The sequence below is a fragment of the Polistes canadensis genome, unplaced genomic scaffold, assembly GCF_001313835.1.
Source record: "Polistes canadensis isolate GaletaPanama2010 unplaced genomic scaffold, ASM131383v1 scaffold_84, whole genome shotgun sequence".
NCBI lineage: Eukaryota > Metazoa > Arthropoda > Insecta > Hymenoptera > Vespidae > Polistes > Polistes canadensis.
Window position 1 is genome coordinate 577,256 of NW_014569631.1, and position 26,894 is coordinate 604,149.

At 32.1% G+C, this 26,894-nt stretch overlaps 1 protein-coding gene across 2 annotated transcripts in view; it reads left to right on the forward strand.

Annotated features, from left to right (window-relative positions):
* The window catches only part of LOC106786823 (tyrosine-protein kinase transmembrane receptor Ror), a 208,999-nt gene extending 182,216 nt beyond the window's left edge, over window positions 1-26,783 (forward strand). Inside the window, exons 3-14 of one of the 2 annotated variants that reach the window (XM_014748620.1) lie at window positions 755-965; window positions 1,263-1,422; window positions 21,710-21,803; window positions 22,911-23,175; window positions 23,270-23,394; window positions 23,468-24,021; window positions 24,171-24,395; window positions 24,482-24,615; window positions 24,688-24,904; window positions 24,997-25,338; window positions 25,418-25,686; window positions 25,762-26,783. In XM_014748620.1, the coding sequence (XP_014604106.1) occupies window positions 755-965; window positions 1,263-1,422; window positions 21,710-21,803; window positions 22,911-23,175; window positions 23,270-23,394; window positions 23,468-24,021; window positions 24,171-24,395; window positions 24,482-24,615; window positions 24,688-24,904; window positions 24,997-25,338; window positions 25,418-25,686; window positions 25,762-26,457 (3,292 nt within the window). In that variant the 3' untranslated portion in view covers window positions 26,458-26,783. Of the gene's footprint in view, window positions 1-754; window positions 966-1,262; window positions 1,423-21,709; window positions 21,804-22,028; window positions 22,227-22,910; window positions 23,176-23,269; window positions 23,395-23,467; window positions 24,022-24,170; window positions 24,396-24,481; window positions 24,616-24,687; window positions 24,905-24,996; window positions 25,339-25,417; window positions 25,687-25,761 lie in introns of those variants that run through there. The other variant, XM_014748621.1, reaches the window with a different exon arrangement.
* The last annotated feature ends 111 nt before the right edge of the window (window positions 26,784-26,894 follow it).

A 26,894-nucleotide genomic window follows, 5' to 3' on the forward strand; every position in this document is an offset into this window, starting at 1 on the left:
TTATTTTATATTATTATTTTATATTATCTTATATATGTTTTATTTTATATTATATTATGTGTTATTTGTTAAATAAGCGAATCTGCAATGAGACCAAGTTTCATTGTAGTGGAGCTAATTAACCCTTTCATAGAATTCCTTAATAAATTCAAATTCAAAATTCAAATTCAAATTCTCTCAAACTCTCTCTTTATTTTTTTTCTCTTTCCCTTTTATTATCTTTTATTTTTGAATTTATATATATATATATCGGTACAAAGTAGACTGAACTCGAGATTGTTCCCACTCGAATAGAGAAACCGGAAGCTGCATTTGATTGAGACTTCTATGAACCTTCTCCCGATGCAAATCGTGAAAGGAGGAGCTTTTACTATGCTGTCTTTGACAAAGCACTTTTTGATTGGGCTTCGTTTTCTCCTACGTTCGCGACACACAGTAAGGCTAAGCGGAGTCAAGGGGGTGTTGTGGGGCTAGCCTGAAAGAAGGGGAGGGTGCAAGGTTAAAAGGTTAAAAGAAAAAAGAGAGAGAGGAGGAGAAGGGTGCATCGGATCGTACTCGAGGGTTGACTAAAGGACGCTCGTAAATTGATTTATAAGCGTTTATTCGAGAAATAAAAAGCGAAGGTACTATTATTCTTTTCTTTTCCATCTTCATCTTCATCTTCATCTTTATCTTTTTCTTCTTCTTCTTCTTCGACTTGTACCTTTTTTTCCTACGTTTATTTCAATTTAGATTCGTTTCGTTTAATTTCCAGCACCGATGTTGACGCGACAGCTGGCAGCAAAAGTGGAACTCTAAAATTTGTCAGAACCCTCTCGAATATATCGAAGGACGAAGGTGGGGTAGCTCATATGCGTTGCGAGGCTGTTGGGGATCCACCACCGACCAAAATTCGTTGGTACAAAAATGAAGCACCTTTGGAAGAAAAACGACCGAAAATTACTATTAGGAAAATTCACGCACAGGTATAGAAATCCATATATATATATATTTCATATTTTTATATTATTTTAGTATTGATACTCTCTATATTAAATACTATATAACTATACAATTATTTCATCTCAATTTACAATATAATTGAATAAACATAAACAGATATAAAATAGGTATTAAAACGTATGATATAACTTTGATTACTTTCACTATGAAATCTAACATTTCATGCTTAATTGTCCTAATAGTATTAAATAAGATTAGATGAATAAAATCGCGTATAATCGATCATTCTTTTTCATTTTCTTTCTCTTTCTACATTACAGGCACACGAGCACGCAGCTAAGAACGTAGCCGGTAGTCGTTTAAAGATCACGAACCTCGACGTCTCCGACGTTGGATTTTACTCGTGTCGCGTGACCAACGGTAAAGATCAGATTCAGAGTGAGGGAACTTTACGGGTCGATTCCACTCAGAAATGGCAAGGCAAGTAGTACTCTCAACTCTATTTCTTTTCCTTTCTTATACCTTGTAAAACAAAAAAAAAGAAAAGCAAAGCAACATCTTACAATGTTATCAAACAACAATTTAAAACCCTTTGCACAAAATATGCAAAGCTTTAACCGTTGACGTTAAGATTTATTATAGCCACTTGAGATTTCTAAATTATATTTTCAAATTGTTTCAAATAAATCAGCCTACAAATATGATTTCAATGCTTAAATTTGTTCTTTTTTTTTCTTTTTACTCGTAACAAAAAGTTATATCCACACAAATTCATCATGATAAATTATATTTAAAATGATCTCGAAGTAATATGAAAAATAATTTATATAATTGAAAAAAAAAATACAATATATTTCGTCTATTTTATTCTAATCCGATAATGATTTATTATTTGCACGTCGAAATAATTTTTAATGGTAAAAAATCAGGTTAGATTGAAGTATACTTTTCGCACCCTACTATCGATACTTTTTCTATAAAGTTATGGTTAACAATACATACAAATTTAAAAAAACAATTTAATACACATATAGTAATTTCTAAACAATAATATAGTTAGTAACTTTTATGCTTGAACATAAACGATTTCATTACTTCATCGACCACCTTTACTCCCCCCTCTCTCATCTATCTCTTTCGAGAAACTTCTTAAACACCACTTTCACAAGTCCACGCGGATACATATACATAGATTTTTTTCCACCCCTTACCACCTATTCCCCGCCCCGCCCCGTCCTCTCTTAGAACTGTCCAGGAAACTTTGTCGCATAGTTCGCATAATGAACTGCTTCGATAAACGTTTGCATCGCGACGCGGAATTCTGTAAAATGTTTCCCCGACATTCCCTGTGAATTCTAACTCCACCCTAGCACCTAGTCTGACAAGGGTGAAGGAATAGAATGAGAGAGAAAATGAATAGAAAAGTGGGGTGGAGGGGGAGGGTTGAGGGAGGCAGAGTAATACTCTTTCTCTTTCTCGTTTTCTTTTTTTTTTCTTTCTCTCTCTCTCTCTCTTTTCGTGAAAAGAGAAAATCAAGACGGTTTTACAAGGACTCTTCGTTTCGAGAGTCTTACAGTCAGCCACTGCTTTTGTATAAAAGAAAGAGAAAAAAGAGGGGAAAAAGGGATGAGAAGAGAAAGGGGGATTAGGTATGAGGAGGAGGGGGGGGGAAGGGGGTGGAACTTTCGCATTAACGCTTCGAAAAGTAGTCTTCGTGCGGACGATCGAAAAAGCTGAAACCTTTAATCGTTTTCAAGCGTTACCTACCTACCCTCTGTTGAAGGTTACACTTCATGAACTTTATACTTACTTACTTATATACTTGCATACTTATTTACTTATTTAAAGTCGAATTCTCGATGTTTTGCACACATTTTTGTTATTTTATTTGTTAAATTATTATTTATCAGACACTTTTGATGAGTCTTAATTATTTACTCATTTAAAATCGACAACACTTGAGACGATCTTTTATTATCTACGTTTCTCTTTCAAACGAATCATCCTTTTTTTTTATTTCTTTTTTTTTTTTCTACTACGAATCGATTTAACCATGAACTCAAGAGCTACCTTTTGATCGTCTTCATTAAACATTACCAGATTACAGAATAGATTTTAATTGCGAGTTGGAAAACGTAATAAAAGATTTTACAAGATAAGCATTGCAGTATTGATTAAAAATATTTTTAATGTAATACTTTAAATTATAAACATTAATTAAGTATTCAAAATGTTTTCTATAAGCTCTCCCGAGTAATCAAAAGACATAAAAAAAAAGTCTAAATGAATACTTTTTTAATATTAATTATAATATTATTAATAGTGAAACATATTTTATAAATATTTTGGATTTTTTATCATTTCAGAAAACTTATATAACATTAAAAGATTTTGTAATATTTAAGAATCACTTTGGAAAATTTCATAAATAATATTTATAATCAATATATTATATTTCTTGAAAGAACTCTCTCTCTCTCTCTCTCTTTTCTCACACTATAATTAATTAAAAAATGAATAATTGTTAACCACCTTTGATAAATCCTATATAATGTCAAACCCCATTAATAATATTAAATTTTATTAACGATAAATATTACAAATATTTGAAAGTTTTTACAGATTATTCTCCCATATATTATCTCTAACGTGTAAATAACATAAATAATATTATTTAATAATATCACCCTATATATTACGTAATATAACATCACGATACGGGGTTAAACGTTCTAATTCGATTTCCCAGCGTCAAACGGCTCGCGGCTTTATTCGCTTACGTATTGAATAATGTAATCACGAGCTAATCAACTCGCGTTTTCGTCCGAGAAATTAAATATCAACTTAAACATACCACAGTCTACACATTGTATAAATACACGCAAACATATAAATACAATATAAGTACAATCTTATACAATTTACACTTAAACACATACATACACACACACATTGAACTATATTAAATGTTAAGTTATTATTAACATACATAATAATACTTACATACATACATACATACATTAATTACCTATACACATGTAGATTGAACGAATTCAAAGTACCGTTAATACTTTGGACATGCAAACAAGCCGATTAAGTTTCTTTTCACGCAAAAAACTGGGGATTCGGTAGAGCCCTTAGTATTCTTCAACCCCTCTTTTCTATCCCTAACACTGCCCACCCTTTATAATCACCACCTTGTAATCTCCGAATTTTTTCTCTCTCTCTCTCTCTCTCTGTCATACACACACCCTCTGACTCTTTTCTTTCTCTTTTTCTCACTTTCTTCCTTTTCCCGTCTTTTTTTTTTTTTTTTCTTTTAGCTGTAGGAAGAAGATCTTCCGGGGGGTACTTCTGAGCATTTCAAAGCCAGGAATAAAATCTTCTCTCTCTCTCTCTTTTTTCCTCTTTTTTCTCTTCCTGAAATTGTTCGTCAGGTTGAAAAAGCTACACGACGAACCACTCGACACACGAACGCACGACCGTAAGAAGTTTTAATTTTGCAACGCCGAGTTTGACTTGCAGAGTGCTAATATTAAAGTTCGTCTTCTACCATCATCCCCTCCTACTAGTCATCCCTTCCTTTTTCACCTTATCAGACTCCTTCGAAGGAGTCGAGAGTAAAAGAGAGAGAGAGAGGGACAGATAGACAGCTTAATATTCTTGCATCTTTCTATCCTTCTCACTCTCACTAACTGAAGGTACCCCCTTGTAGTTCGCGCATTAGCCGAGGCGCCCACGCAAGATTAGATTAGAATTTGTTAGACAGGGTGGTGCCTACCACCTTGAGAACGTCGCGAAGTTACTTCCTCCTGTAAACGAATCTCTCTCTCTCTCTCTCTATCTATCTCTCTCCCTCTTTCACTCTCATTTTCACACACAAATACAAAATTATTCTCACTCACAGACACACAAGTACACTCACTCACTCACTCACTCTCACAAGTATCTTACTCTACCCTCTTTCACACAATTACATATAAATGTTCACGTACTCTCACACAATTACACAAGTATACTTCTTACTCACCCTATCTCACATAATTAACACGTAAACACTCACTCATTCTCGCATAGTCACACATAAGCATTCACACATAAGCAAGTATAATCACTAACTCTCACTTTCTCTCATAAGGACACAGATAACTCATTCATATAACCTCACATTCTCACACCAACTCATTCATATATATTCTCACTCTCTTACCCCCACTTATATACACTCATACATTTCCTTTCTCACACACTTCAACAAATTTAATACACTAACTCTCTCATTACACTTTCATACACTAATTCACTAATTTACACACTCTTATTTAACTCACTCATTCACTTATTATCGCTCTCTCTCTCTCTCTTTTTCTTTTTCACTTTTTAACTTACCTTAACAATTTTGTTTCATAGCTCGAAGCTAAATAAGAAGGACCACTTTCTCGTAAGAATTAATTACCTTTTTATCGTTCTCTCTTCATTTGATACTTATAAATAAAAATTTGAAATCATTTAACGATAAACTAAATTAACCTTCGAATTTAGGAGGAAACCTAATATCATAAAACCGCCTCCCTTCCTTTCTCTCACTCTCACTCTCACTCTCTCTCTCTCTTGATTATGATGAATTTTCATGGAAGTCAATTTTTTGTTAGTACGAAGGACTGTTAAAACGAGGAGGTTGCCCTTCATTCCTTCCTTGCTTCTCTTCCTTACTATATACAGGGTGTCTCAAACTTAAACGACCAAAAAACAAGAGTTTAGTCTACGTCTAAAAAGAAGAAGAAAATGTTTTATGAAGTTGGTCAGGAAGCACTTTAATAAAGGGTTACGAATACATTTTCAATTTTCCATCAAAACATACGGTATGGTTGTATTGTGTTTATCGTGTCTGCATAGGTTACATATCTTTTTTTTATCATGCAATAATACGTAATTTTTATATCATTGGTATACAGTTACGTAAAATAATATGACGTAAACGTGTTTTTCGTGTTCAGACGTAAACTGAAAATTGATTAACAATTGAGTAAGCAGCAATGCAACGTTGTTTATGAGAATATTCCAAAATTTCTATTATTGCATTTTTTTTGCAATTTTTGCTTCAGAGTAACATTTCTTTAAAAACTTTACACACAAAACAATATTTTATATTCTTCTTTTTAAAATATTATATAAATTAAATGTTTCATAGTTTGTTCGTCAAAATTTGCGACACCCTGTATATATATATAGAACTAGTCTATTTTTATCAACACGTTGACGACGAGACAGGTAAATGGCTGTCGTCGTCCTCGCTAAAAGGGTGTCCGAGTCCACGCTTCAGTTCTAATTCGATTATCCCTCTTGCCTTTGGCTTTTTAACGAAGAGAAGCGGTATAGAACTTGATTATCTTCCAAATCCTATGAATACACACTAGACTACTCCGGCTTGTGGATTTCCTAAGTGTTTACTCAACTTCCTACTTAGAATTGTTAAAAAGAAAAAAAAAAACACACACAAAAAATGAAAAAGAGAGAAATATACAAAACCCCATGCGAGATATTATAATAATACTCCTGACACAGGTTGGTATGTGCAACTGGAATGTTCCTATATGGTATAAATATATATATGCATATACACACGTGTATATATGTAAGTACATATGTCTGTATTCATAGAACACGTTCTGCACATGACTCCCACGAGGAATCAACACTGGGTTATCCTTTACCATGCTGCTGTTCAATTTATGACCAAGTTAGAACATATAAAGTGAAGTATAGTATGTGTGTAGGTAATCACGTATACATAAGAGTTCATATATGCGCACAAATGCATTGTACATGAATTCTGAGGTTAATCCAACTCTCCATAGAACGTTCTAACTTATCATAACATTTTCTTTTTCTTTTCAAAAAACCTTTTACATTTGTTTTTTTTTTTCTTTTTTTTTGTTTGTTTGTTTACTTTCTAATCGATATTCGCGTAAAATATTAATTTAATAGGAATAGCATAAAATAAACGTGATAAATATTCACTAACTTGGTAACGGAAATTCAGTTAGAAATCTTGCCAAAGTGCCTGCGGCATTCATCTAAAGTTGGCAAAGGCAAATTCTAAACGCAAGCAGACGGCTTTAAGGTCGACCTTATCTCAAATCATGGAACTACAGTCATGCTTAAGTATCGAAAGGATACTTTTGAGATTTGGGTTAGATTTTTTAATTTGTATTGTATTGTTTTTCTCTTTTTCTTGTTCTTTTTTTTTTAACTATTATTTTTTTAACGCTACAGATACACATTCTGTGGAAAGAATAAAAATATATGAAAATAAATCGAAACGTTTAGAAAAGAAAAAACACGAGCTATCGTATGGACATGTTTTTTTAAAGTTAAACAATTGCAATAATTGAAATTTTGGAATATTCTTATGAACAATGTTCCATTGCTTACTCAATTGTTAATCAATTTTCAGTTTACGTCTGAACACGAAAAACACGTTTACGTCATATTATTTTACGTAACTGTATACCAATGATATAAAAATTACGTATTATTGCATAATGTTTTATGTGTTTTTAAAGTTTATATTTGAAAATAACAAAGGAATGAAAGAATGAAAACGGGAATAGAAAATAATTCGGTACGCGAACGGACAGGGGTTATTTCTACGAACGAGGAAACACAGGAGTGCTCGCTCGCTCGCGCGCGTACTAATTGAAGTTAGTAGGATCAACGCGATTAATTAATTCTCGTTCGCGTCGTTTGTGCCTAAAGTCATCAGCGAAACGACCGCGGCGAAACGTAATTACTAACACGCCGGGTGAAACATCCTGTAGCCGTTAGAACGATATAGCGAACGGGGGCACATTCGCGTACACCCACCACCGTAGTACAAACCTCTCTAGCCCACCAAGGATAATTTCGAGTATAACGTTTGGAACGGTCAAGCCACGCGTGTACATGACTTTGCTCAATAATTCTACGTTATATCTATGTAATTTCTACATACCTAAAACTATTTCTAATATCTTTAAAATATTTTTGATACTGAATAATTTTATATTCGTATTTGTTAAACAGACAATTTTGTGAATTAAATGAAAATTTTATATATTTTACAATTAAATATATAATTTAATATATTAAATATTATATTATTATTATTAAAATTAATATATTTAAAACAAAAATATTATATTATTGATCGATGACACGATTGTGATATGACTTTTTTTGTTCTTAATTGCATAAAAGAATTTGTTTAATACGTTTAAAAATTTTTGCTAAAAATTAATTTTCCTATGAAATTTTACAATCTGCACGTAAAATTTTAATATCCACCCTATATATAAATTATATTTGTATTAGAGTACTTTGTACTAAGAATTACAACTTCTATTTATATTAGTACTTTACATTGAGTATTAACTTTCTATTAAATTTCAACACGTAATTGTAATAATACAGTTCATTAAATACATTATATTATATTCAATCTGTATTAATTATATGTTAAGAAATACCGAATTATGTTAATAAGAAACTTTTTGATAAGACTGAAATTTAAAATGATTACGTACTATATATATATTCAGAATTAAATTTACTATTCAATTATACAAAATCAAACCGTAACGTTTGTTTCCATCCCATAAATATTCTATTTATATTAGTTATGGGTCAACCAAACCGAGACCACAATTTTTTCCTTCTCTCTCTCTCTCTCTCTCGTTCTCTTGAGATTACGAGAATATCGTATTGGAGGTGAAAGCTCGAAGGCTTCTATCACTTCTGTCACGATGATATAAACTTTCCAAACTAGATATGTAATTACACGCTCTCTAAGGAAATGTTACTATATACGCAACTCACGTGCACACATTAAACACTACTACATGGTATATACCAACTTTAATTATGTAATTACACCGCGTATCTAAGTACTTACATCCAACTACGTGATACCAAGATCGTTCCTTTCAAACCTAAAAGACAGAGACAGAAAGATAAAGAACAGAATAAACGAGAGAGAAAAAGAAAAAAAGCAAAAGAGAGAGAAGGGGGAGTGAGAGAGAGAGAGAGAGAGAGAGAGATAGATAGAAAAAGAGTGAGATTGAATCTTTCGGAAAAGTTTCCTCGTTGTTCAAGATTCTCCGTTCAATTAAAAACTTTTCGTGAAGCGAGTCCGCAATAAGCAAACTCTTCTTCTCTCGTTAACGGTCTAGATAGATAATAAATCCTAGAAAGGGTATCGGTTTAAGAGCTTGATCGGCTTTTACCTTTAATCCACCAACCGATCGTACGGATCAATGATTATTGTTAGTACTACTACTGCTGTTAGATATTTCTATCTACCTATTTTTCTCTCTCTCTCTCTCTCTCTTTCTATCCCTCTTTTTCTCTTTTTTTCTCTCTCCCCATTGAGTTTTCAATTCAATGGATAATCTCTTTTCAAACTTTACGATAAAACGTCTTTAAAAATGGTTTTAAGATTATTCGTGTTTAATGATCCCCATCATTCATTGTTTAAAAATTCTAACTCGACTAATTTGAAAGGATTTGTTTTCGCTCATTTTTTTTTACCTTCTTTTTTTTTCTCGTAGACTTATCAACGCCTAAAGATTCTATCCTCTGATCTACGTTATCTTCTATATTCCCCTATCTTCCTATCTTTCCCTTCCTTTATTCTTTTTTTTTTTCTTTTATTCACTAATACAGAGAAAGATTACTCACACAACCATTCGCACTCTCAGTCCTGTAAGATACAACATATACCTTTCTACCTGCCTCGGGCAACACTCTCAACGATAACCTCAACGTGATTTCGTTTCCCTTTAAGCAGCTGACGTTTTCGCGCGAATCTCGACTCTCTTATCTCCTTATCCTACTCCCTAACTTCTCTTTTACGTCAAAAAAAAGAAAGAAAAAAAAAATACACACAAGAGAGAGAAACGAGCGAAAGAAAAAGTATGGAAAATAAAAACAATGGCAAGCGTGAAATAATAATTTTGTAGAAAAAGTTAAAAAAAACTTTCATCGTCGTAAATTTTCCCCCGTAAGTACGGTTAAAAGTTCGCAACGTTGTTGTGTTTTTCTTATTACGGTTCGCTATTTTTATGCTTAACTTATTTTGGATACGATTAAAATAATATATATTAAAAATAATTTATAATTATAAAGTATCACACATGGTTTCATAATTAATTTAAAACCTAAAACCACCAATACCAAATCATCTATCCAACCACAAACAACAAAACATTGACATTACTCTCCTCAATATTTTATCGTACCGATAATCAACAAATCTTTCCTAACATTTTTAAAACAAAAGATTTTCTATTGAACTTTGAATTAAAATTATATCGGTTCTCATAACTATATTCCAAAACCTAAACCCCCGAACAAGAAAGTATTGAAACACCTCCTCAATAATGTCTCGCAATAGTAATCAAATATCTCTTATAATCTTCAAAAACAGAAGATTAGGGAATCTTATTGTTAGATTAGAACTATTTCAATGGATTTAGGGAATGCACATACGACAAAGACAGAGTAAGAGAGTACAAGACCAAAAGACAGAGAGAGAGAGAGAAAGATGGTAGAGAAGATCGTTACATCGTATAGCCTCGTCCTTGTTCTCGTCCTCTTAGTCCTTGGTAAGCGATGAAGATTCATGCGAGATTACACGAAATGCGGATTGTTGAGTCCTTTAATCCCAGCTTTTAGAGGGACCACGCTTGTTATCCCAGGATCTATGTACGAGCATACAGTATCCGTATAACACCAACTACTATACCTTCTATCTACCCCCACCCCACCCCACCCCCGTCCCCCTTCTAACCCTTGGCCCCTCTACTATTCCCCCTCCCCACTTTCGTTCATCGAGCTCTCTAGGCACTCTATCTAAGCACTCGTCTCCATACTCACACCTACATCTACATCTACATCTACACTTGCACACATATATGCAAAGGACATATACACAAAAGTGATACGTGCCTTTGCGGTACTCTCACAGACCGGAAAAAGCGTGATTCGCTTTGCGATCTCACCGATAACATCCTCTTATCGTCCTCCATTCTCGACTAGAAACGATAACGATAATACGTGCACGTGCAACCACGTTATATTCTATGTATATTAAAGTTGAAGAGAGGGGCAGGGATAGGGATGGATTGTGCGTGTGGGTGTGGGTGTAGGTGTAGGTGTAGGTGCTTGGTGATGGGGGAAATAAATGAATGAGTTCGAACGAAACTTCTGATAATACTAAACGCGAAAGATTTATAAAGATAAACTATTCATTTGTTAACTGTGAATATGTGACGAGTATTAATCGTAGAAAATTTATTTTACCGATGGTTATTTTTTCTTAATGATTGAAAGATATTTGTGTGTTTATTGTGTACACAAATAATTCCTAATGAGGAATGCATTGCTTATCAAATTAGTTTAATACATCTACTGAACAAATTAGCACGATATATTTACCGAACAAAATGCAGAGTTTATTGAGAAGAAAAACAAAAAGGTAAATCAATAGATTGGATTGTAAACCGTTTGGATAAGATTGACCAAATAACAAAATTACAAAGGATAAACATTTATTTCTCTTCAATACTAAAATACGAAAAAACTTGTTCCCCGAGTCAATATAATCCGTTAAACGAGTCGTAGTAGGATGTTAAAGAGTATACAAATTTCAAGAATTAAACCCAGGGAGATTGACGTTACGTTTACCGAAATATCGATTTTGATCTGACTGATTGATGTTGTTGTATCTCGTATAGACAGGAAAGGGAGAGATACGTCATCCTTTACAGTGTGTCCATCGTGGTCCATTAGAACAGAAACTCTTCAGAGTATGAGAGAGAATGAGAGGAAGGGAGAAAAAGGGGTGGGGTGGGGTGGGGGGGTAGGAGGAGGAGGAGGTAGGATTATACACATGTGTATACAAATACATATACATAAAGTGAGAGAAAGGGTTTGGTGCGATCGCAAAACCAACGGAAAGAGGTGGTGGGTTGAGGGTGGGCTGGAGGGGGTGAGTTAGCTATAGGTTCAGTGGTTTTGGAAAGTGGGAAAACGGATAAATTGGGAATGGTATGGGGTTGGTTGGTTGGTTGGTTGGTTGGTAGGTAGTACGGCCTCTCGGCATCGACATTTTGGGATAATCCCAAGGCCACGCAACGGCCCGTGGAAACGCTCACGCATCCATGGACGATAGTAAATCGCTCGACTGTGTAAACTATGCAACCGAGCACCGGTCATGTATTTATTAAACATGGCCACTACCTCTCTCTCTCTCTCTCTCTCTCTCTCTCCAACTCTCTCCGACAAACCTTCTCCCTACCGGACGTCACCTACCCTCCCTACCACCCCTTTTCGTTGCCCGGGGACCATCTCACCCTCATATCTTTCTCTTTCTCTTTCTCTCTTTTTCCTTTTCTCTTTTTCTGTATTCCATTCGTACCTTCTAGCCACGTATGCTTCCGTGAATTGTATATAGATTGGCTTTTCTCTATCTATATATCCATCTGTCTTTATTTCTCTCATGTGATTCACGGGTTAACGGTAAATTTACTGACAGTTTATGTGTGGTAAATCTGTGGTATCAAAATCATATTTGGATATGGGTTTATAAATTTACTTTAACGGTAGGACTATTTAAACTTGTCAAAATGATTATTGGTTAAAGTTTAGAGAGAGAGAGAGAGAGTCTGTATTATTTTTTTTTATGTTTGTTTTTAATATACGCGTGGATGATATATTTTCTTTTTATCTAAAAAAAAAAAAAAAAATACAGCTTATTTATCAATAGTGTCAAACTCGTATTTTTACACGGGTTAACAAATTTGGTTAAACTCTCTAGGCTTATCTAAACTTGTTTGAATGATGGATTGAAATTCTGGGAGTCTACATTATTTTTTGATGATTAATTTTAGTATACGTATGGGTAATATATTTCTTTATCTAAAAAAATAAAAAACAACTTATGTGTATTTATCAGTGATGTCAAATTCATATTTGAACAACGGTTTCACGTATTTGATTCTACGTTAAGATTATCCAAACTTGTCAAAATAATTTTGTAATATAAAGAGATGAGTAATATATTATTTTAATTAAAACAAAATTATCATGAAAGATTTATTCAGAAAAGATGAAAAGAAAGGTCTTTTATGTACTATCAACCCTTCAAACTTCACAGGTCACATCCCCAAATCTAGCAGACCACGTGTTTGACACCACTGATGTAAATATAATATATACTTATGTTAGATATATTTATACCATAACCGATCAAACTACAGACATATAACACGAGTAATATTTTTTACAATAATTAATTTAATATTAACCTAAAGAAAATAAATATAAAATAAGTTGTATATAATTGTCATAAAATGAAATCAAGAAAAAGAAAAGTAACTAAATAACCTTGAACGTAGAATTCGAAATCGAAATTGAAAACCGGTCCTTTAACCGATCATGATGTGGTGTTAAATAACAGGGATATTATCGTGTGATTATCGGAACGTATTCTAGTATCCACATTGATTTATAAATTGTATATACCTAAATACTGTACATAACGTAGGTGGTATCATTTATAATGTTCATCGAGTAATTGATTTCCTCTCTCTCTATATACATAAATACGCACGTAATACTAATTAGGTAGATACATCCTCGTTTAATAAAACGTCAATTAAATTAGTAAAAAAGTCGACAACAACGTATCATGTTACTAATCATGTTCACTTTACACTATCATTAATTATCTCAGTAAGTAATCCGATGTGAACCAGTATCATTAGATCGATCACTATACACACCAAATACTATTATACTTACACTACTTTGGTTAACAATTTAACCTTACTGAAGGAATTTATTTTAGAAAATAAATCTAACGTTACTTAAAAGTAAAGTAGACTCTTTTTCACCGTAATAGGATTATTCGTTAAAATTATCCTTAATTTTCTTTTGGGACAAGGCAACGTACACTCGCGGAAAATCAAGGAACAAAGGGTGCAAATATTCCCAAACACGTACACGTTTTCCTACCAACACTAACACATACTCTGGTATTTCACGATAATTCTCTGTTGGTAAAACAGTGAAAGAAAGAGAGAGAGAGAGAACACACAAGGTTACTGTTAGCTCGTATAATTACATAGAAAATTTGTACGGTCCATAATCGAATTTTATGCGTCGGACACCTTTTTGCATACGTCATTAAGCTTGATGGGAACAACGAACAAATGTTAATGATCGGATCCCCGATCCTCTCAACACGACTGTTAAAATCATCAACGTGGTTACAATGAATACATTGAATTATATATTTACACACAATATATATATATATACAAATATATTTTTGGAAATTATTTATAGTATATTTTATAAATCGTAAATTTAATTCTTTTATTAAATTTTACTATCATCATATTACATATTACAAATATCACAATTATTTATCAGGTGTAGAAATATCATTCACAGTGCTTTGATTATTAACTTTGGTTTAAAAGTAAATAATCGTCCGTCATTTTATAAATTTTAAGTACCAATACTTACAATTATGAAACACATTTGACAACTGGTCAAAACAAAAACTATTAATAATCAAGATGGCAAGATTTCACATATACATTTTAATTAATTTCTACGCCTAATATATTATAAAATAAATTATATATCTACGTACATGTATGACAAAGGTTAATTCTACATGTATAAATAAGTTGCAAAAAAAGAAGTAGCATTTATTCGTTTGAGACATTATTTTCAAAAACAAGTGTTGGTATTAAAAATTATAAATTTAAACAATTATTTGTGGTATAATATATACATATTTATACTTTTTTAATTTCCAAAAACTATTTATTGAAAAAGAATAAAAACCTGATTATGAAGTTCTAAAATATTAAGTGAAATGAATGTATCGATAAACTCAAATCGAGCCAATTAACGGTGACCACAAAATCGTCGAAATTCCGTGGTGATATTGAATTTCGTGCGAAACCACTATTCGGATAGACTGTGGGAGATATATTCGATAGGAAAATTGAAAATTCAAAAATCCCAATTAATAAACCGTGTATTGAATTATCTTCGCATATTTTTACTCGGTATAGATACATTTTTGTGATTTCTTTTTTTTCTTTTTATCACATTAGAAAAAAAATGTATAAAAAAGAAAGGTTAAATGGAAGGTAAAATAAAATTGATAAGTATAAGTCACTGTATACAGTTAAATGAAAATTATCTCAGATTTTGCGTGAAGAAAAGTCTTAATAGTTGTTTCCCATAATTGTTCTATCAACAACAAAATATACACCAGTAGTGAGAAGATTAATAACAATAAAAAGGAGAATATCTTAGTGGTGGAGAAAATCGGATTAGCCGTAATAGTGGGATGCTGCGATATCTGGTTTAAAAAGATAGAAAGAAAGAAAGAGAGAGAGAGAGAGAGAGAGAAGAAACAACGTGAGAATTATCTTAAAATTTCGGCGTACCATGCATTTTTCAAGGAGACCCGTTTGGCTCGCAGTTGAGACTAAAACCGTTAGAGTAGGACCATTTTCTAATGGTTAGTCTGACAAAGATGCGCGCCATGAAAAATAATCCTAGTGCATATTAAGGTGGATTAAGGTTTAAATTCGCGTTTCGTCCTTTAGAAAAAATAAAAGGAAGTCCGTATATGCGTGCGTATATATACGAAAGAAAAAGAAGGTAAGAGAAAGAGAGAGAAAGAGAGGGAGAGAGAGAGGAAGAAAAGCTTTTCCTTAATATTATTCTACGGCCATCTACCGACGGCTAATCTCCATTAGCAGAATTACATGAAATTATAATAAAGCTAGACCCCTTTCATTTTTTCCTATCTACACATTAAACATACTCTCATCTTCCATTTGGGACTGGTATAAAAGTACCATAAATAAGTATCACTTTTTTTTTGTCTATCTCTCTTACGTTACCATATTTTTCAAAATATATCAAATCTAATATAAAGTTTTTACAAAATTTATAATGGATAAATATTTATTATTGTACGATAGATTGTTTATATGCATGAAATATACATATGCACAATTGCACATACGTAACAAATATCTATATCTAACATATCATAAGTTTGTTTATATTCAATGCAATTAAATAAATACATTGTTCGATAATTACATTTGCACATCAAATCAATAATTAACTTAATTCGCTATCATAATATTATCATCATACATAAATCGACATACCTATACAAATTCAATTAGAAAAATAAATAAGATCCATCATATAAATTCCTTGAAATTGAATCTAAGTAAATATATTGTTCAATAGTTGGATTAAAGTGAACTTGGATAGACAAGTAACATCGCACGTACATACTACACTCATAAACACACACAGACACACACCTCCATACACATGAGTACACAAAGTAAAGTATAACATAAGTGTAAGTATGGTTTTCTCTTGGTAGTAACCTCTTCTTCATCTCTTGGCTTCTCTTCGTTGGTTCGTCCAGTGGGAGGCAAATCACGTACACGGTCTTCGTGGGGCACACTACTGAATTGAATTTCGGACAACACTTACCAGACCGAGTTCATGAATAATGCATTTAGCCGTACCGCGACCGGTGCTGTCGCTCACGGAAAAGTGTTGACCCCTTTGACCAAGATGGATGAGACATCCGTTGATTATCAAAGACAAATCTTCTCTCTCTCTCGCTCTTTCTCACACATACATTCTCTCACTCTCTTTCTCTTTCACTGTCACTTTCTTGCTACCAACTCTTCTCTCTTTGTAAAGTGTTACTCCTTCTCTCTTTCACACACACACACACAACACACAAAATATCTTTCTCTCTCTCTCTGTTTCCCTTTAAAAGGACGACTCGTAACGTATGCACGAGACAGCGGCATTTCAGGGTGGCGTGTTCCCTTGCAACCGTTTGTCCGGTAATTTGCCATAAAGAGAAAGAGAGAGAGAGAGAGAGAGAGAGAGAGAACGAATAGGAAAAGGTACCGAACACGATTACGATCTCACGGAATCGCATGGATTACTCTCGAGATAATTCTTTAGAAAGATCGATCGAACTTCGAGAGAAGGAAAGATCAAATGAAAGTTTCTCTTGCTGATATGTAAGGGTGGATTAATGCTTCTCGACTTCTGTGAAAAGGGTTCAGTATAAGATCGAATGGGATGTTAGGTATTTTCTTATATATATATATATGATATTTTTTTCTTTCATTAATCTCTCCTTCTTTTTATTTTTTTTTTTTTTTTAATTTTTTCTGTATGGTTCAAAGTAAGAACGAAAAGATTATGATACGTACACATTTATATATATAATAATTGTAATAATTATTACATTCATCGTGTCATAATTATTTAACATAATTAAGTATTTTATTTAAAATACATTTCTTGTTGAAATAAGATTTTATTATCTCAAAGATCAATTTTCTTATCAATTATGTAAAATTTTTATATATATATATATCTGATGACGATTTTTTCTGTCATTCTTCCCTCTCATTTCATGTTTAGTTTTTTTTTTCTCCTGAATACTGTGACTCGCGTAATAGTATAAAACCACGCGATACTAGTCATGATACATGAGCCGGAATATGGTTGCGTTTCATTGGACGACATTAGGCTAGATTACATTACCTTCTTCGTAATGTCACTACGAACGTTGTAAGTTAATGGTTTATTTTATCATCCTCCCTACTTAAATGCTTATCTACCTTTTCCTAAGAACCTACGAGCTTTCGCATTTTTATATTACTTTTGTGATACTATATAGATACACATATTATATGTATGCGCATGTGTGTACACTTAGGACACATAGATATATTATTACGCGAAGCTTCGTAGTTTTTATCGTTTCTATTACTCAAACCTTTTGAACGAACCTTTATATATATATGCTCCCATTACTTTCCCACTTTTTCATTCCGACGTAAAGTCATTGACCATCGTGTCATATTTACTCGTTATTACGTGCAAGAAGAGAACTTACTGATGCGCTACGAAAAAAAACCATAATTTTTATCCTGAACGTTGGACATTGAGCGACTTGAAAGATTAACTATTAAAAAAGAAAAAGAGAATATAATATATAGAAACGAAAAAAAAGATAAAGAAATAATAAAGAAAATTAAAAAGATACAGATGAACTGAATTATATTATAATTACTAGAATTTTTCACGTAAAAATAATAATAATAAATGATTAAAAATATTGACTTAATATGTAATCGAGATAACACAAAAAAAAAGAAGAAGAAGAGATAAATGATAATGGGGAATTGTAATTTCGATAATTAAAATAGAAATAATGAATGATTACAAATATATGAAACCGATGTAAATTAAAAAGAGAAGAAAAAAAAAAGAAGAAGAAAAAGAGAGGAAGAGAAAGAGAGGGAGAAAAAAGAATAATAAAAAAGAGAAAAAGTGTGGGCAGAAAAGAGTGCAACTCGAGCATAGAAAGAGGATCGGAGAGGGGGGTTATTAATGACTACGACTCTTGCTTATCTCTTCCACTTCCTGTTCGCGATACATAATGCCTTGGATCGACTACGTGGTGTGTCGTTCGCACTAGACGTAACGACACAGGACGCATCACGTATCTCCCTCAACCACAAATACAAACAAACGTATAGAGAAAGAAAGAGAAAAAATTTGTATAAGTATTACACAAGCAAGTGTCTGTGTGTGTTTGTGAAAATTTATCATCGGAAATGAATGAACGAAGAAGCAACGAAAGAAAATCTTAGTCCGCACCGTGAAAGGACAACAAACTTGTTCCAAAGAGATTTAAAAGAAAAATAAATTAATGTGCTTAAGATGAGATCTTATCTTTCGTCTACATCAGATGACTGCAGAAGATCAATCAATGTTACTCAAAGATAAAACACGATTTCTCTCTCTTTCTCTTTAATGTCGAGTGACATTGGAACTTTAATTTCTTTCGCATCTCGTTAAATTCGAATTTGCTTCTTCTCTCTGTGATACTATCTCTTAATATTTGTCTTTATTTCTTTGGGGGTATGTTTTTTATTAGTATGAATGTTTCTATATATATACCCTTTTTTCTAATAATATTTATTTGATATAAATGATTATATATAATATTTGTGTGCAATGTATGAATATTGTAATATTTATAATTTTGTAGAAATCCTGACACACACTAATACAAAAATATAATTTTTTAATTGTACCAAACAAAAAATATTTCTAAATAACATAATATATATATATATAATAATTAAAACAAATATTTAAATTATTACGCGACTTAATAATTACTTATTGATTAAGCAAAATATCCTACATATATAAACGTATCATTTATTCTACAAAATATTGATAAAAAAATCTGGAAAAAAATATTGATCGAATAGATTGAACTATTATTCTTACTTGAATTCGAAACATTGGGAGTAAGAAACGTATGCGTAGATTTTACAAGGGACGATTTATATCTCCCTCTCTTTCTCTCTCTCTCTCTCTCTCTCTCTCTCTCTCTCTCTTACTCTCTAGCTCTCGAACATTCGATGTAAGCAGGGATTGAGACGAATTCAGCGAGGCGTGACAAAGTGCCCCTTCGATCAACCGATCGTGAGATATCGTGAGACAAGGTATGTTACGAGAGGGGGGAGATCGGATCTCTCTCTACAACTCCTCATGGACCCCACCCCCTCTCCTTTCACCCACGCTTATACTCACATATGTACACACCATACCAACACGTGCAGAACCGAACCAGCGAGCTGTTGCCTTACTCTCTTTCATTTTGTTTTTTCAAGAGGTTGACGAGAAAAAGAAAAGACCAAAAGTGAACAACAAATTTCACGTATTGCGAGTTGGAAATCTTTTTATTCTATTTTCCAACGATTTTCCTTTCTTTTTTTCTTTTTTTCCCTTCCTTCTTTCCTTCCTTATTACCTCCATAGATGACTACATTTTCATATATACTTAAAAAGTTATATTTTTATAAATCACTGAGGAACTTTCCTGTCAACCCAAATATACGACTTTTATTCGTATAGGAATAAGAAAAAAAAATTAACTAAACCATGAATTGGAGGGTACCACCCCCCCATTCGGTTTAAGTTAATACTGAGTGACATTTCAAACGACTACAGTACACGTACCTATTCCTACGTAGTTGGCAGACTAAATGGGGGCCCAACGATTTTCCTGGTATTATAATGGACGAACTTTTCCAAAAAGGAGAAACCACATCAAACGATTTTCTTGGCTTCCACCTCTCTTCCTCCTCCTCCTTCTCCTGCTCCCCTCTACCCCTCAACCATCCCCCTACCCTGATATATGTCTTTCTCTTTCTATTCAACCATCCCTTTTCAAATTCTACCAAAAGAGAAAGCAATTTGGTACGGTAATCGTTTGGGTTTATTATAGTGGAATTGGTTTTTAGGGAGAGGCCCTATATATTTGTCCTCTCTTCGTGAACTCCTCCTCCTCCTCCTCCTCCTCCTCCTTCTTCTTTTACTTCTACTTTTTCTTCTTCATCTTTTTCTCTTATTTATTTCCTATCTCTTTCTGTTTTTCTTTATTTCTATTTCTCTCCCGTTCTCTTTCAAATACAGAATCAGTTGGTGCAGTAGCCTAAAGCAAATAATATCAAAAATCTGAATCTACCCTCGAATATGAACCACCAAGGGGACTCTATTTCTTCTATACTGTTACTACAGTACTACAGTGAATCATGACTACCTCAAAGTAAATAACTGAACGTGCCTCTTAGCAACTTGTAGTATATAGGTACACATACCTATATTTGTATTTTAGAAAGTATCTAACATAAGATTTCTTGTTTCCCTTTTTTTTTTGTTCTATTTCGTGTATGAGAAAAAGGAAAAGGGATGAGGGAAAAACAAAAAAAAGAAAAGAGAAGAAAAAAGAACAGGAATGTAATGGGTAGAAACAAAGGGGGAGTGACTTCCATTATATTTGAAAACTACATGGATACTACAAAGGACATCAGTTTTATGCGAGCTCTGCTTTTTTACAACGACAAGAGAAGAGTATATAGTATATGTAACTTATAACTAAAGTTACAGTAATTGTATATAAAAAGAAAGAGAGAAACAAGAACAGGGTGGAAAGGGGAACAAGGGGGATGAGCAAAGGATATCGCGGTAAGATGATATTACACTTAAATTGAGTCGTGGAAGATGATACGAAGCGTCAAGCTTTGAAGTTTTCTCCTTCATCTTTGCTTCTATCATCGTAAATGTACTTCCCTTATCTTCCTTTTCTTTTTGACATCTAATAAATGAGTATGTATACTGTACTACTTTTATATATATATATACATATATATCGTTTTATCGTCAAATACATGTTCCGATTAAACGAAAAATCTAAAACTAATTTGTTGGTAATCATCGAAGATTTGCATTTCACGCCATAATTAATTGCAATAAAAAATCAAATACTTTCTAATTATTTGATAAATATTTTTAAATAAATGATTAGTATATATATGTATATTTTGCTGAATATAGAAATAACAAATTGTTATAAAATTTTCATTTTAATTATCAAAAGCAATAAGCAAAAAAACAAATCAATGTAAGAGAATTATCTATTAATGCATAATAATTCAAATTAATATAACAAAAAATAATGATATTGATACACACACAAATAAATGAAAACAATTAATTTTACTAGAATTTTTCATGCATTATATTTTTGATTATTAATAAAAACCTTTTTTTTGCAGCTCCAGTTAGCCCAATTGTCCATTCTGATAATCCAACATCAAACACCGACGAATTTTCATCCGGATTACCAGCTGGTTCTAGTTTTATCGAAGGGTAATCATCACACTTTATTCATCTTTTTATTTATATATATATATTTTTAATCACTTATTTATACGTTTCTTTATAGAGATTGTTATAAAAACACAATTTATATTTTATTGACTGGATAGTTATTGCGCGTCTCTTGAAATTCACAATTGACAAGTAAAATTATACTGCGCATGTGCAATAAGAAACGCGCGATAACCTTTTCTAGTAACCCTCAAGCGCGCCGAATTCTAGTTTACCGATGGCCTCCGCGGGTGTGGTGTTAAATGATATATGTGTTTTTAACGCTTGATATATATTAAATGTTTTGATAATTAAATTTACAATAATGAAGCTACTATTGTACCTAGCATTGTTAAATAATACATGTATTTTTATACGAGCGTTATATATCGCCAATAACCTTACTAACTTTTCGGAAAGAAGGTGACGCTATCTTCATTATTAACCTTTATCATTATTCGCGATAGAATATTATATAACAACTATATGTATTGCGTAATTTTATTTTTTGTTTAGAATAAATACTTCAAAAGAAAATATTATTATTGTTATCTTTGTCATAAAATATATTTCTTCAAATAAATTTATTTTAATTTCAGAATAGGGTTATGTCTCATGTTTTTGTTTATGTTTTGTAAAACATGTTTTTTCTGAGATACAAATATTTTTTCTTTTTATTATTTTTATTTATAATTATGTCATTGTTGCTTATTATTATTCGTAATATAAGGTTATGTAATAATTTTCTTTCAAATAAATACATAAAAAAGCAATATTATTTTTATTATTCTTATATCTTTGTCTAATTTATTCTAACTATTTATATCTTGTAAAAGATGTGTTTTTTTTGTCATATTAATATTTTTTATTTTTATAATTTTTATTTATCATTATATTGGTATTATCGTTTATTATTATTCATAGTATGAGGTTATGTAATCATTTTCTTTTAAGTAAATATATATATATATATTTGTTAAATTTATTTTAATTTCTAAATAGAGTTAAGTATCATGCTTTTATTTATGTTTTATAAAAGATATGTTATGATGAATATGAAAATGTGAGATATATTTAAGAATATTTGTTATTCTTTGTATTTTTTAGAATGGATAATACTAATAGACTGGACATCTCAGGGATTGGTATGTCAACGCCACACATCTCTCATCTGGCACCCACAAATTCTTTGAATGTATTATCACCTAGTCCACAACCGACTAGTTCCCAGTCAAGCACTGTGGATTTTAGTACACTGAGTGGCCTTAAAAACGTCAATATGCAAGTACCATCGGGTATGGTCAATTTTGCTGGATTTCCCGGTATGAATTCAATACCTGGAAAGAAAGACAATCATGAAGGAACTTGCGAAGTAAATCTTTCCACTTCTAAACAAAATAATTATTTAATACAATATAAAAACACCATATTATAAGATCTTTTATATTTGGATTTTGATTTTATAGACCTACGTGGGTAAAACCTGTGCACAATTTGTTGGAAATCAGACCGTTTACATTTTGTATCCAATGACCCAAAAATTACTTGAAGACAAATTAATTCAAGCTTTTGGAGTTATAAACTTTTCCAAGTAAATATTTCACTAATTAATACTCTTTCTATATCGAGAAATATTTAAACTAATAATAATTACATTTTTATAGTGATTTATCTTCCAATTGTGAAAGCTATGCCAAACCATCATTATGTTACTCAACGTTTCCTATTTGTCGAAATCCACCAAATAATCCTAAACCAAAGAATAGCGAATTCTCTGAATTCAGTAGTAAATTGTTTAATCGTCTTCAATCGAATCAAGACGAACATTTAGAAGATGGGGAAGGAGAGGACTCCGTAGATGATTATACAAGAACACATGGACTTCGTAGAAAAAGAAACCCTACTTTAGGTCCTGGTTTTGAGTTTAATCCAAGCAAAGAGAGAAAGGGAGGTAATCAGAAAATAATCAATCAAAGTTATGGAGACACTCGTTCGTCAAATAAAAATGAAATGAATCGAAAATTGCGAAGAATATGTCGCGAGGAATGTGAATTGTTGGAAAATGAATTATGTAGAACGGAATATGCTATAGCGAAAAGACATCCACTTATCGGACAAGTGCCTTTACTCGAATGCTCTGATTTACCACTCAAAGGCAGTCCAGAAGCTCAAGATTGCTTGAGCGTTAGTATTTCAACTGAAAATGATGTGCAAGAAAGTTAGTATAATTATTATTATTATTACAAATTATTAGGCCGTTAAATATGAAATTTCTGATTTCGAACTAATTGGACGTTCCATGCTTAATGACTTAATAATTTCTGTGCGTACAAATAAATATATGTATTTGTATATTTAATTTAATAGATGAATACTGTTATTGGGGTAACGGAGAATCTTATCGAGGTGCTGTGAACACCAGCATTAGCGGTAGACCTTGCTTGAAATGGTCTCATCTATTAATGATTCATAAATACCCTGTTTGGCGACATTCTTATTGTAGAAATCCAAGTGGTCAAGATTTACAACCTTGGTGTTTTGTTGACGCTAATAATAGAATGCAAAAAGAATTTTGTCATATACCTAAATGTGGTAAGTTATTGTACAGTGCATTACACACATACACATACACATATGACTAATCAATTTAATTCAAATTTATCATTTTTATCTTACAGTTGAAAATTTGTGGATTTATGCGGTTGTTGGTTTTGTATTAATGGGAGGGTTTGTTACTATAATTATTTGTTATTGCTGTTGCTACAGAAGTAGAAAATCCAGAAGACAAATGAATCACTTACCCTCGAATAAAGTTAGTATAAAAAGTATTTAATAATCAATAACCTTGAATAATTTTGTATTTTACTAAATATTTGTTGTGTAGATGTTAACTGGAATACAATGCGATAAAAACATATATGATGGAAGACGCAGTACTACGCAACCGATGGAAATGAGTTCTCTTTTAGCTGGACCCGGTAACACGACTCCAGGTACAGGAACATTAAGTAGCGGTAGTAGTAGAACTTCGAATAACAGAGTACCTCAATTTACTACAAACAACGTGGTATTATTACAAGAACTTGGAGAAGGTGCTTTTGGTAAATAAAAAATTTATGTATATATATATAAATTAATTTATATTTTTCATATATATAAAATAATAATATTTTACTTGCATTTTTTTTTACAGGAAAAGTATATAAAGGCGAGCTGCAAACTGGTAATAAATGCGAACCACCAATATACGTTGCCGTAAAAACTCTAAAAGAAAATGCAAGTCCAAAAACACAAAGTGATTTTAAAAGAGAAGTCGATCTCATGACCGATCTTCGACATCCAAATATAATCTGTTTGTTAGGTGTTATATTAAAAGGAGAACCAATGTGTATGTTATTCGAATATATGACGCAAGGAGATTTACATGAATTTTTAATCTGTCATTCACCGAGATCAGATGTTCCATTGAACAATGTAACTGGAAAAATATTAGAACAACCAGAGTTTCTTCATATTGCATTGCAAATAGCTTCTGGTAAATCAAAGCTTATTTCAAATGAAGTCTAATTGATTAGTTTAATTTTTAATTTGTTTTTCATTGAATGATTTTATAGGTATGGAATATTTGGCCAGTCATCACTACGTTCATCGAGATTTAGCTGCTAGAAATTGTTTAGTAGGAGACAACTTGACCGTAAAAATTTCTGATTTTGGATTGTCTCGTGATATTTATAGTAGTGACTATTACAGAGTTCAATCTAAGAGTTTATTGCCAGTTCGATGGATGCCACCTGAGTCAATTTTGTATGGAAAATTCACTACAGAATCAGATGTTTGGAGTTTTGGTGTTGTATTATGGGAAATTTATAGTTATGGGTTACAAGTAAGTAATCATTATTTATACATTTATTTTCGCATACACAATAATTCCTTGCTAATTTTTATATTTTTTTTGTAGCCATATTATGGGTACAACAATCAAGAAGTAATCGACATGATACGTTCTCGTCAATTGCTGCCATGTCCAGAAGATTGTCCAACGATGATCTACAGTTTGATGATAGAATGTTGGCACGAAGTAGCTAATAGAAGGCCACAGTTTCCAGAAATTCATCATCGTCTACACAATTGGTATATGAATCAAACATATTTAAGCGATTTTTGCAACGAATCGATAACCAGTTATTCTGGCAGTAGTCACAAGAGTACGAATAAAACAAATTCCACTCAACTCTCAGCACCAATTTACAAAGGCGATCAAAAGGATCAAATGTTTAAGAGCAACATGGATTCATTGGTATGCAATTTAAATGATCACAATAATGCCATGAAGTTACATCAACAAAACTTTTCAAACGTTGTTGAATCGATCGAACAAAGATCTGCTTGTATCTTTAACGAACATAGTACACCAGCAAAGACTGTTAATTACCAACCTCCAAATACAAATATTAATTTAAACGACTACGATGAGAAACAGTGTTGCTCACCTAAACTAAGTGGCGCAAAGAAAGTTTTACCTTCTGTTCCTCAACCAATAATAGGTAAAACAAACGCGTCTAATGGCACGAGACCAATGCAAAACGGTGCACAATTAGTTGTCAGGTTACCAGATCCGAGCAAAGTTACAACTGAAACCAGGGTATCTAAGTGAAAATAAAATGATTATTTCTAAAAGACTTATAACAGAGAAGACACATTTTTATTATAATGCATTTATATGTTTTCACAAGCAAAGTGAAATCACATTTGAAATAAGTCAACATTTGATCCGATGAATTCATGATCATATATATATCATGTGATATTTTATAAATTATATTTACTTAGCTCCTGTAAAATGACTCGAGTTTTTTTTTTTTCTATTTTTTTTCGTTTATTGTCATCTTTTTTATAACGCGAATATTTCGCGTTATCCCAGTGATTGTATTCAGGAGAAATATTTTAACTTAACACACTCCTACCACGGAAAATTTTTAAATTCGTATATAAATTTTGAATAATTAATTTTAATTCATATTAAATATTTTTCTGTATAAAATTTTGAACGACTTTTATATCATAATAATTAATGATACAAATTTTATTAGA